Consider the following 12636-nt stretch of genomic DNA (forward strand, 5'->3'; position numbering starts at 1 on the left):
AGATAGGACCAGTTTTCTTATTCATAAGCTCAGAGAAGCAGGCATCACTCTTCAGAACATTGTAAGATTCATGCACAAGGGCTGGGATTAGTCAATGAACTCCGCAGGAAACATCGCTGCTCTAATAGCCAGCACAGAGTTTCAGGTACAGTCTTTGTTTGGGGTGGAACATTCTGGTAAGATACTAGATCATATCCCAGATAGGCTTTTAAGTAATGTAACTAGCAGAAGGTTGATGCAGAAGGACCATATGTTTTGAGACTGGCTTGGCCTACACAGAAAGCTCAAGGCCACCTGAAATACACAGGAAGGCCCTGTTTCAAAGAAGCAACAATAAGAATTACTGTAACTATGGCTTTACCTGGGACCCTGGATCTCAAGAAATAGAGAAATTTTCCATTCTTGGAGTGCATGATGGCTCTCTTAATGAACTCTACCACAGACTGACAACGATCCTCGAACTTGGGATGGCACCATAAGCTGAAGGTTCCTGAAATGAAAAATTAAGAGTAAATTTACAAACTTTTTTGGTAGGGTGTGGTAACATATTTTCATCATCCTAGCACTCATGAGTCTTAGGCAGGAAGATTTGAGCTAAAGGATAGACTGGGCTGTGCAGCAAAACTCTAAAAATTAAAACAAACAACCAAAAAAACCTCAAATGATCTAAGAGGCTGGTTTGAACATTTTCATTTTTTGTTTGTTTGGTTGGTTTTGCTATTGTTTGTTTTTTTAAGACAGAGTTTCTCTGTATAGCCCTAGCTACCCTGGAACTTGTTCTGTAAATCAAGCTAACCTTGAATTCACAGAGATCTGCCTGCTTCTATCTCCCTACTACTGGGATTACAGGCACCACCACCAACTGGCTAAAATTTTTAATATTTTCAATAATTAAATTCTTAAGAATTAAATTTTAAACAAAATTTTTTTTTGTTTGTTTGTTTAAAAAACCACTTTGCTGGGTATGGTGGCACACACCTTTAGTCCTAGCACTCTGGATGCAGAGGTAATCGGATCTCTGTGAGTTCAAGGCCAGCCTGGTCTATATAAGGAGCCAGCCAGGGTTACACAGAGAGATCCTCTCTTGAAAACCCAAAACCAAAACCAAAACCAAAACCAAAACCAAAATAAAACAACAATAACAAGAGCCAAAAATCTTAAAATTAAAAAAAAATAGAGGTCCAGCAAGATGGCTCAGTGTGTAAAGGTGCTTGCCAACAACAATGACCACCTGAGTCCTTGCCCTAGAGCCAGCATAGGAGGAGGAAAGAGCTGATTCCCTCAGGCTGGCCTGTCACACTCACGTTTGCACACATGCACGTTTGCACACACACATTCATAAAACACAAACGAAAAATAATTTAAAAAATTTAGAAAAAAGTAAAGATTTTTCTCTTCCATATGTACACTACTCCTTAATTTCTTACTTCCCATGTTTATGTTTATAAGTGCTAAGTACATTTATCATATAATGACACACACACTATAAAAATGTGACAGGACCATAATAAAACGTGCATGGTCTCAGCTCTACGCCTTCCAGTACACACACTACTCTTCAAGTATTCATTCTTACATAACAGGCACAGAGCAAGCAAACTAAGTCCTTCCTTCCCGAGCCCCTAAGACCCCATGCCCAGAACACTGCCAAGTTTCTACCTCAACTCCACAGTCCCAGAGGGAAAAGGGAATCTAACCCTATGACTTCATACTAGGTTCAAAAGAATCACCCACAGAAAGAACACAATTGAGTCACTACTCACTCCAGGGACCTGCAGCCTGAGTCTCTGCAGCACCACTGGAAACGATGAGGGCAGGTCCCACTGCCAACAGGCTGAGAAACAACCCTGCTTTCTACTAAAAACCCCCATTAATGTGAGAAAGGACGTTAAACCAAAAAGCCACTGGAATAGTGCTTAGGAGAGCTCCTACTTCCTCACCTCTCAGGAACCTAAAGAATAAAAAACATTCGCTTACCATTCTCAGAGTCTAGTCAGTTACCAGTCTAACTGCTTTAACAAAATCCCTCATTCTGAAACACTTTATTTCGTATTTGGCTTATCTGTGATTCTATTGTTTTGGAACAGCAGGAAAATAGGCAGCAATGGCTTCCTACCACATCCCATTTCAACAATTACCTAAACCATAACCTTTTTTTTGTTGTTTGTTTGTTTGTAAAGATTTGTTTTTATTTTTTATTATGTGTGTATGTATGTATGTATGTATGGGATACCCATGGAGGCCAAAGGAAGGCATCAGATTCCCTAGACCTGGAGTTTAAAACAGTTGTAAGCCACCTGCCAGGAATGCTGGTAACTGGTCCTTTGGGAGAGCAGCAAGTATTCTTAACCACTGAATCATCTTCCCTAACCTGATTCATGGCTTTTTTTTTTTTTTGTTTTGGTTTGGTTTTTGTCTTGTTTTTTGTTTTTTCAAGTCAAGGTTTCTCTGTGTAGCCCTGGCTGTTCTAGAATTGACTCTGTAAACCAGGCTAGCCTCAACCTCAGAGATCTACCTGCCTCTGCCTTTGCCTCCTGAGTGCTGGGAATAAAAGGCATGAGCCACCACCACCTGATAATTATGACTTTTCAAGCTTTTTCCACATATGATCCTTTCTTGCCTACAAAATTTTATATGCAACACAGGTGCCTACGTTTATAAAAACAGATATAAAGATAAAACATTTTCTGAAAAAATAAATCACAAAGAATTTCATGTTTATATTTATTTGTTTGCTTATTTTTGAGGGAGAGTTTCGCTTTGAACTCTAGCCTAGAACTCAGCGATCTACCTGATTTTGCCTCCTGAGTGATAGGATTAAAGGCCCATCACTCAGCTTTTATTTTTCATTATTTTTTTTATTTATTTTTACTTCATGTACATTGGTGTTCTTCCTGAATGTATATCTGTGTGAGGGTGTCAGATCCCCAGGAAGTGGAATTACAAACAGTTGTGTGCTGACATGTGAGTACTGGGAATTAAACCCGGGTCCTTTGGAAGAGCAGCCAGTACTCTTAACTACTGAGCCATCTCTCCAGTGCCCCCACCCCCAGCTTTTTTTTTTTTTAATTTAGAACACACAATTTTACTATTTATTAAAGACAAAAATAAATTTGCATGCTAAGATGAATATATCTGCTCTTTTTACAATAAGAATTATATCTTGGGCTGGTCATAGTGCACACTTTTAATCCCAGCACTTGGGAGGCAGAGGCTGGCGGATCTCTCAGTTCTAGGCCAAAATGGACTACACAGTGAGTTCCAGGACAGCCAGGGCTATGTAGAGAGATTCTGCCTCAAAAAAAAAAAAAAGTTAAATCTTGGCTAAATGTTTGATACTGCGATACTGCAAGATTTGAAACACTTTCAACATTTTTCAGAGTTGATAGAGATTTAAAACTGAATATTGTAGGCTGGAGAGATGGCTCAGAGGTTAAGAACACTGGCTGCTCTTCCAGAGGTTCTGAGTTCAATTCCCAGCAACCACATGGTGGCTCCCAACCATCTGTAATGATACCTGGTTCCCTCTTCTAGTGTGGAGACACACACACAGGCAGAATATTGAACACATAATAAATAAAAATAAATCTTAAAAAAAAACAACCCTGAATGTTGTGGTATGTGCCTACAATCCTAGCACTTAAGAAGGAGGGGCAAGAATCAGGAATTCAAATCCAGTCTTGGTAATATAGCCAGTTCAAGGCGAGCCAGGGCTACGTGAGACCCTGTCTTAAACAAGACTAGGGAGAGAGATCAATGGCTAGTACTTGCAGTGCATGCATGAGGACCTGAATCCATGTAAAGCTGGATGTATATGTGGTATCACATATCTGTGTTTCCAGTACTCCTGGATCTGTGTATCCAGATACTCCAGTGGTATCACTTATCTGTGTCTCCAGTACTCCGGCAGCAAGCTGGGAGGCAAGAATAAGAAAATCCCTAGAAGCTCAGGCCAATTAATTATGCTGATGTATGCTGGTGTACCCTACACTAGTGACAAGAGAGTCTGTCACAAAGTAAACGGACATCAAGGCGTCCTCTAACTTCACAAGCACCCCGTAGCCACCCTGCTTCTTGTAGTGAGAAGTCTAGAATTTTGGTGTCTTTAAAAAAAACAACACAAGAAATAGGGGCTGAAGAGATGGCTCATTGCTTAAAAGCACTGTCTGCTCTTCCAAAGGACCCAGATTCAATTCCCAGCACTCACATGGCAGTTCACAACTGTCTGTAATGCCAATTCCAAGGGATCTGACACCTTCACACTAATGCACATAAAATTAAATTAAATTAATTTTTGAAACCCACAGAAATAGAATAAGAATGTGTTTTTTTTTTTTAATCCTAGGTATGGAGATATGGGGCTGCTTTGAACTGTTTGCAGCTGCAGACTATGATTTGCCTCATGCTCCAGCATGAGCTGGTTTTGCCAGCTGCAGATAATTTCTGCAATTGTGTGACATTTGGAATTCAGAAAGTGTATAAATGCTAGAGCCCCATAGGCATCATTGGTGGTTGTTGGGTCATTCAGGGGGGTTGGTTATAGTTTGTTAGTAGTTATGCTCAAAAAAAAAAGTAAAGAAATTAGATTCAGGGTTCTCCATCTCTCTCTCTCCCCTCTTTCCCCTTCTTTCCCTCCTATCTAGTGATAGGGACTGAAATAGGGGGATAAAGGGTGGGAAAAAGAACTCACAAAGTAGCAAAGCTCTTCTCTCTCTCTCTCTCTCTCTCTCTCTCCTTATCCTCCCATTCCTGTCTCTCCCTCTCTCTCACATACACACACGCACACACACAAAGAGAAAGCGAGACAGACAGGCTAGAGAGCTAGCTTAGAGTTAAGGGCACTCAGTACTTTTGCAGGTTTGGTACATAACACTCATATCAGGCAGCTCATGACTGCTGATAATTCCAGCTCCAGGAAACCTAACGCCTCTTCAGGTGGTTCATATACATACACTCAGGCCCATACACATAAAACAAAAACAATGAAATAAAAATGTGACAGGACAGCAGGGCACTAACCCAGCAAAGGTAGGAAAGGCAAGGCTGGAGAAAGGCTGTCTCCTCGGGGCAGCGCTGCTTACCTCGATAGTGCTCCATTCTAGTGTGATGGGTGATACCCTGTGATCGAAAGCTGAGGCTCAGGATGTAACGAGGATCAGAGCTGTCTCGTACCAGGAAAGAACCATCTGGCTTCCCTTTCAGCTTCATCTCTGCATCTTCCCAATTCATAGGCCCCCAATACCAACCACACTATAAAAGACAGGAACAAAAAGGTAGCCAACAGAGAAATGCCAATGTCCAGAGCACAGTCTGTCTTACCACAGGAGAGTTCCCCCATGCTCCAAAATATCTGAGAAGGTAAAAGCCACTAACACTTGTAACAACCAGAGCAGCGAACACCAGGCTCCTTACACTTTTGAGCCCTCCCAAGCACCAGAAGGCTAATTCTACATTTCATTACCAATGGCCCCTGTTAAGGACCAGAAGGAACTTGGTCAGTTTACCTAGTAAAAACCATCTTAGACTATTCCAAATATTTCTCTACAATCTTCTTCCATTGTGTCTGACTTTTTCCCACCAAATCCAGTCTCCTTACATTTCCTATGGAACAAACAATAGCCTACTGTCTAGCCACTGTGAATACGGAGGCATACAGACTCCTCTTCCTCTAAAATCAGTAAAGATAGTACAGACACAGAACTCAGGTGGGGAGGAAAGGTGAGCTACCAGCCCTCAGGCAACCCTACCTTCTCCAGCTCTCGGAGACTGGCTGCAAAGCTGCTTGAGTCGGGGCGATACAGGGGACACTGGAGGTGCTGTGGAGGCTGAGCGTGCAGGGATTCCGACGCTCTGATGGGAGCAATTCGGGGAAATGCGTCTGTAGGGCAGAAGAACGGAGAGCATTTGTTTATCTGCACTGCTCCTACCCACAGGCAGACTTCCCCTCCCCCCAGAAAGAGATGCTAACTGAAGAGGGGCAAGGCATTAGAAGCTAAGCTGGAGAGGGTGGAGGCCAAAGCGGTGGGAAAGAGCTGGATGGGCTGGAACAAAAAGCTGTGTGAGCTCGTGTAAGCTGTGAAGGATGGGGGGGGCACTCGACCCCAGGAAAGCATCGGGGAGCCGCTCACTAACCTGACTAAGGTGACTACGTCAGGGGCTTCACCAGCCTAGAGCGATGCCAACTTCTCCCACCTCGAAGTGAAGTGCCGGTAAAGCAGCCTTGGAAATAGTGACTTGCTTACTTGCCCAGGGAGAGTAACGATTTTGCCAGGCAAGCAGAAAAGAATGCTGATTTCATTCATTTTATTCCTTGGGTACCAGAGGCTGGCAAAGCAGGTATGGGCTACTAAAGGCTTGGTACTTATTTACAAGGCTGCAGTAAATACCAAAAGCTTAGAAAAGAAACCACAGAACTTTGATAACCAGCAACATAATAAACTTCTTCACTGAACTGACATTAAGGCAGTTTCTTAAATGATATCTACTGAGAGCCTAAAAAATGGCCCTGGAAGCAGGGGCCAAAAATCCCAGTCTTTTATTTCTAAGAAAAATAAGATTTACTTCCATAAAGAAACAGGTTAGAAAAAAAATAGTTTTTAAATTAATTTTCAAGTTCTAGTCCAGCCAAGGGGATAAAAATTGGGGCTTTCTCCTAAGTTGTAGTTTCCATAAATAGACTTTTCCCATCCTTCCATTCTTATAAATCTTGCCTCTAAGCTAAGCTAACCTGGGGCGTGGGGTGGAGGAGGCGGAGGTAGGGGGAAAGACTGCAAGGAAGACCCCATCGGAGCCACAAGGACAGATGTAGGCAGCGTCCCACTGATATCATCTAGAAGAGAGAACAAAAGCAAGAGGTTCAGCAAAATGAGCACATTAACAGTGAGGTGAAAGCAGAGGAGGAGAGGCTCTCAGGCTGCCCCCGGGGCAAGGCAGCCTGGCCTCCCGGGCACCTTTATGCTTGGTGGTGGGCAAGTCATCCCGGCCAGCTCTGCTTTCTCAGGAAGCAGGAGCGGGAGGGTGCTCCTAAAGCAGCTCAGCAGCTGGCGCTGAGGGCGCGGAAGTGTGAAGCTGGTCAAGGACAGTGAATACTGCTGCATGCAGAGAAGATGCCTGCCCACTAGGAGCCTACAGGGATGACAGGGGTACGGACCAGGGGACAGGAAATAATTGGGTCATCACCAGAAACCCAGACACTTATCTGGCTCCTGACAAAATCACCCTCCTTCTAGGGCAACACAGCGAAAGGGCAGGTCGGAGACTGTACCTAGGAGGCTGAGGCTTCTTCTTGGAGGAGGAGGGGGAGTTGGAGGGTGTGGAGAGGTCAGGCCCCGCTGAGAAATGTCCACGTCCACAAGTGACACTGTCTCACCTGAGGGATTCAAAAATCAAGCATGTTACAGAAGCACCATGCCCAAAGCTGAAGCCAGAAGGAAAGGGAAACACGGGGCAGGCAAGGGAGGCCAGAGGGCCAAGGGTCCCAAAAGCTTACAGTCCGAAGCTCTGCAGGCTGGAATTACCCCAACACCAACTGGCTTAAAATCCAGTTGTTGCTGGGTTGTGGTGCCTTTGATCCCAGCACTCAGAGAGGCAGAGGCAGGTGGATCTCTGTGAGTTCCAGGACACCCAGGTCTACAGAGTCAGTTCTAGGACAACCAGGGCTATACAGAGAAACCCTATGTCAAAAATAGCCCCCCCGCCCCCCCCAAAAAAAATTTCCAGACGTTCTCAGGAAAGTGAGTTGGCTCAGAGCTTAGGAGACTTCCTGCTCTTGAGCAGACCCACATCTGTTTTTCCACACCCACATGGTGGCTCATAACCACCCTTAAGTCTAGTTCCAGGGCATTCAGTGTCCTGCAGGCACTGGACATGTACAAACAGCACACACATGTAGGTAAAACAACTCATATACATAAAGTAAGGAAAATAGGGATGGTAGGATGGTAGGTAAAGGGACTTGCCAACAAACCTGATAATCTGAATTCAATCCCTAAGAGCCCTGCATGGTGGAAGAAAAGAACATTTTTGCTGGTTTTTTTGTTTGTTTGTTTGTTTCTGTTTCTGTTTTTGTTTTGTTTTGTTTTTTTGAGACAGGGTTTCTGTGTATAGCCTTGACTGTCTTGGACTCGATCTGTAAACCAGTATGGCCTTGAACTCACAGTGATCCTCCTGCCTCTGACTCCCAGAGTGCTGGATCACAGACATGTGCCACCACACCCAGCAAGAACTGACTTTTTTTTTTTTTAAGATTTATTATTTATATAGTCTTCTTCCTGCACATACACCTGCACTCCAGAAGAGGGCACTAGATCTCATTATAGATAGTTGTGAGCCACCATGTGGTTGCTGGAAATTGAACCCCGGACTTTTGGAAGAACAGCCAGTGCTCTTAACCTCTGAGCCATCTCTCCAGCCCAAGAACTGACTCTTGATAATTATTCTCTGACCTCCACATGCATAATGTGGCACACAATCAATAAATAAAATGTAAATTAAAAGATTAATCCTATCATTCCAGGGCTGGAGAGATGGCTCGGGAGTTAAGAGCTCTGGCTGCTCGTACAGAGAACCAAGGTTTGACTCTCAGCATTCACACAGCAGCTCACATCCTTCCATAATTCTGGTTCCGAAGTATCTGACGCCCTCTTGTAGCCTCTACAGACACCAGGCACATAAGTGGAACACAGACATACATGTAGACAAAATACATACACACATAAAACAAAAATCCTATCATCCCTTTACCACACTAAGGGCCAGGTTTCCTTAGGAGAAAAGTATTAGCTTAGCCCGACAGTGAGAAAGCCATCCAATGCTGTCTCTGCCACTGACTTGCCTTGAATAAGGGCTCTAGCTCTGAAAAGAAATCTTTATCAAATGAAATCATACCAATTGTCTTTGCAGACTTGCATGCCAATGTGGAGCAGGGCACGTCTATATGCCACGTGGACACAGCAAAAGCAAGAGCTGGGAGACGCTAACAGCTGGAGGAAGCCAGTGAGATGGCTCAGCATACAAAGTGCTTGCCTCCAAACCTGAAGCCCAGGGTTCAACTCCACAAACTCTACTGTCCTCTGGCTGCCCCTCGTGTGTGCTGTAACACACATGTGCATGCACACACAGTAAATGTTTAAAAAAAAAAAAAGAACTTCGGGGTAACAGGGCATGGTGGTATATTCCTTTAATCCCAACATTCAGGGGGGCGGGTAGAGGCAGGAGGAGTTCAAGGCCAGCCTCTGCTACAAATGGTTGTTTGAAGCCTGACAAAACTAAAGTCATCTGTGAAAGTTTTAGGATGCTGGCCATGGATTGCTAACTGTCAGCCTCACTGCCTTGAGCATTGCGATAGGCATAGACACATCTCTGTCAGGGAAGTCTGGGACGCCACTTGAAAGTGCTAAGGCTCTGTCTTTACCTCAGAGGACAAGTGTGCATGTTCCTAAGAGGAAACAACTATTAACTAGAAAAGTATGTAGCCAATAACATGAGCAATTCAGTAGATGTCTACAAGATGTCACTTGTTCTAACAACTCTCTAGAACCTACGCAGGTGGGGACCCACTGGCCTGGAAATGTTCACTCTATACCATAATTCTTCTAATCACCTTTAAAAGGGCCTTAATATCCAAAGAAGTTAAAGACTGTCATTTTAAATTTAGTTAATTGGGGCTGGAGAGATGGCTCAGTGGTTAAGAGCACTGTCGGCCCTTCCAAAGGTCATGAGTTCAATTCCCAGCAACCACATGGTGGCTCACAACCATCTATAATGTGAACTGATTCCCTCTTCTGGCAGGTGTAAATGCAGATGGAACACTCATATATACATAAAAAAATAAATCTTAAAATAATAATAATAATAATAAATTTAGTTAAGTTTTTTGAGATAGGATCTCTCACTGTATAGCCGATTGACCTGAATGCACTACAGAGACCACAGTGGCCTTGAATTTTGCAGTCCTCCTTCCCCTGCCTCCCAAGTGGTAGAATTACAGGTTATCACACCCACCCAAAAAGACTATGGTTTAAAGGGCTTCTTAGTCTCAACCGAGTAGGCCAGCTAGCTTCTCAGACCTGAGACAATGTGAAAAAGACCTTTTTACAGCTTCAACTCAACCAGGGTCTTCACATGACTGACAGAACAGAAGGCCTCGCTCTGAAAAGCTTCCCCTACTACGAGATGGCATGGCAGTGACCCAGCACCAAGAGGACACTCAATAGCCTTCTTACTTCAGCAACTGTGTTCCCTGCTGCAGGAGGACTGACACAGTGAAGAGCAGAAACAGCTGCAAGAACTGCTAGCCCCTAAAATGGAAAGACAGGGGCTCCTGCAGTCCCCTTTGCCCTGAGCCTTCAGGCCAGCCGCTCACGGCTCATTTCTATTAGATCATCCAGGACTTCTTTGGAAGCTGGGACAGGAACCATGACTTCAACTCAGTCTTTTATGCATTGCAAGCTTTATCTTTGTAATTCTTGCCTTTAATTTATATGTAATGACACTGAACTGTGTAACTTATAGGACGACCCAATTACTACCATGCAGCAACCTTTACCTTCAAGTGTAAGGCATCTGAAATCAAGAACACACTCCGCATGCCACGGAAACACCCCCAAACCCAGGGGCATGGCATGAAGGAAATCACTGCAGACAGCCGGAAAGGTGCCCGGAGTTCCCCAGCGATGCATCTGCAAGGGTGTTTCCTGAGAGGGCTCAGAACACTCCCAATTTCAGAATAAAAAGAAAGACAGTCATGACCCTTACCTGTGAACAAGGGGCTGAAGGAGACCGGAGAAAAGGCACTTTGAGTTCTTGTCAACCTGGGTTTCCTAGGGAGTAAGAGAGCACAGAGAATAAAAGGGAATGAGCACATAAGCACGTACATCACCAGAACACTGGCTTCCAGATGTCCTGAGACACAAAGCCAACCCTTTATTACAGACATGCTGGCAACACTTTCGCAATAAAACCCGAAATTTCAAGGAGAATGAAATAATTAAGGCAATTCCTTAAATAGATTTGGCTACCAAATTCACCAGCCTACAGAACAACAGCAATCCCTTTCGGATCCTAACACGCCCAGCACATGAGAACACCTTGCGTGGTAGTTAGTAAGTCTATTTCACAGAGAGCGAAGTTGGGTGTAGAGCTGATTCTCAGCTGAAAGCCAGGTAAAAGGCTTCGGGGCTGAGCAGCTGCCAGCGTGGAGGAGCAGCTCTCCCTCTGAGCCTGACTCTAAGACAAGGTTCCAAATGGAGTCGGGAAGCCAGGGAGCACACCCCGGCCTTAGAAGAGCACTAGAAGATACACCGCCATCCTCCACCATGAGTACTTCTCTGCCCACGCCCTGAGATGAGACCAGGCCATGGCTAACAGGGTCTTCTTTAAGGTAGCTCTGCCTGGCACCCACGTGTGCCCTCCCCTCCCTGAGTCTCGCAGTTCTGCCTCGGTGTTCTCCAGAAGACACTTCCCATTTACCTATCCAGGTGACAACTATACCTGTTTCAAGCAGCTTTTCAGCAAACAGTGAAGAACAAAAAATACCAACGCAGACGTCCCAGCGAGGAATGTGTTAAACTTAAAACATCTTCTCACCCACCTCAAGATGACAGAGTTTACTGAGGGGGTACAAATAGACTATGCGCTCACAAGGGGCAAGGGTAAGCAAGGTCCTGCCGACCACATAAATGTCCACAATAAGCCAGGCATGCTGGTGCACATCTTTAATCTCAGTACTCAGGAGGCAGAGACAGGCCAGCCTGGTCTACATGGTGAGTCCCAGAATAGCCAACAACCAGGACTACATACCAGAGATCCCATGAAGAAGCAAGAAGGAAGAAGAGGAGGAAGAAGATCATTAGCAGCAGCTGGGCATGAAGACATACATCTTTAATACCAAGCATCTGGAGGCAAGCCTGGTCTATCTGATGAGTTTCAGGCTAGTTAAAGTTACGTAGTCAGATGAAACAAAACAAAAGATGTAAAAAAAAATTAAAAAAAAAATCTGGCTCATGCCTATAATCCCAGCACTCTGGGAGGCAGAGGCAGGCGGATCTCTGTGAGTTCAAGGCTAGCCTGGTCTACAAAGTGAGTCCAGGACTGCAAAGGCTACACGGAGAAATCCTGTCTCTCAATACAAAAAATCAATACAACTGGACACCTAAAAAAGGTGAATTTTGTGGCATAAAATTTATACCCCAGCTGGTCGTGGTGGTCCAAACCAAACCTTTAATACCAGGACTAGAGAGGCAGAGGCAGATAGATGATCTCTGCTGAGTTTGAGGCCAGCCTGGTCTACAAATCAAGTTCCAGGACGGCCAAGGCTTTGTTACACAGAGAAACCGAAACCCTGTCTCAAAAACCCAAACCAAAATAGAAAGGAGGAAAAAACAAAAACAAACAAAAAGCTCATATTCCAATAAACCAGACTTTTAAAAAAGTCTTACCCCGAGGCTGGAAAGATGAAAAGGACCCGAACTGTATTTCCAGCACTTACATTACACAGTGAAGAACTGCCTGAAATTTCAGCTCTAGGGGAATCGAATATCTCTGGCCTCAGTGGCCACTGCACCAATGTGCCCATACTCACACACGTATAATTTTTTTTTAAAAAGTTTAAAATCCGATCTCACAACTGACTGACTC

General features: G+C 44.4%; 1 protein-coding gene across 2 annotated transcripts in view; it reads right to left on the reverse strand.

The window, feature by feature from the left end:
- The window catches only part of Socs7 (suppressor of cytokine signaling 7), a 41216-nt gene that overhangs the window by 19563 nt on the left and 9017 nt on the right, over window positions 1-12636 (reverse strand). Inside the window, exons 2-7 of one of the 2 annotated variants that reach the window (XM_021646853.2) lie at window positions 10756-10820; window positions 7265-7369; window positions 6728-6829; window positions 5748-5878; window positions 5082-5250; window positions 362-490 (exon numbers count right to left, since the gene is read on the reverse strand). In XM_021646853.2, the coding sequence (XP_021502528.2) occupies window positions 362-490; window positions 5082-5250; window positions 5748-5878; window positions 6728-6829; window positions 7265-7369; window positions 10756-10820 (701 nt within the window). The remainder of the gene's footprint in view (window positions 1-361; window positions 491-5081; window positions 5251-5747; window positions 5879-6727; window positions 6830-7264; window positions 7370-10755; window positions 10821-12636) is intronic. The other variant, XM_021646854.2, reaches the window with a different exon arrangement.

Source organism: Meriones unguiculatus, chromosome 7 (assembly GCF_030254825.1).
Source record: "Meriones unguiculatus strain TT.TT164.6M chromosome 7, Bangor_MerUng_6.1, whole genome shotgun sequence".
NCBI classification, from domain to species: domain Eukaryota; kingdom Metazoa; phylum Chordata; class Mammalia; order Rodentia; family Muridae; genus Meriones; species Meriones unguiculatus.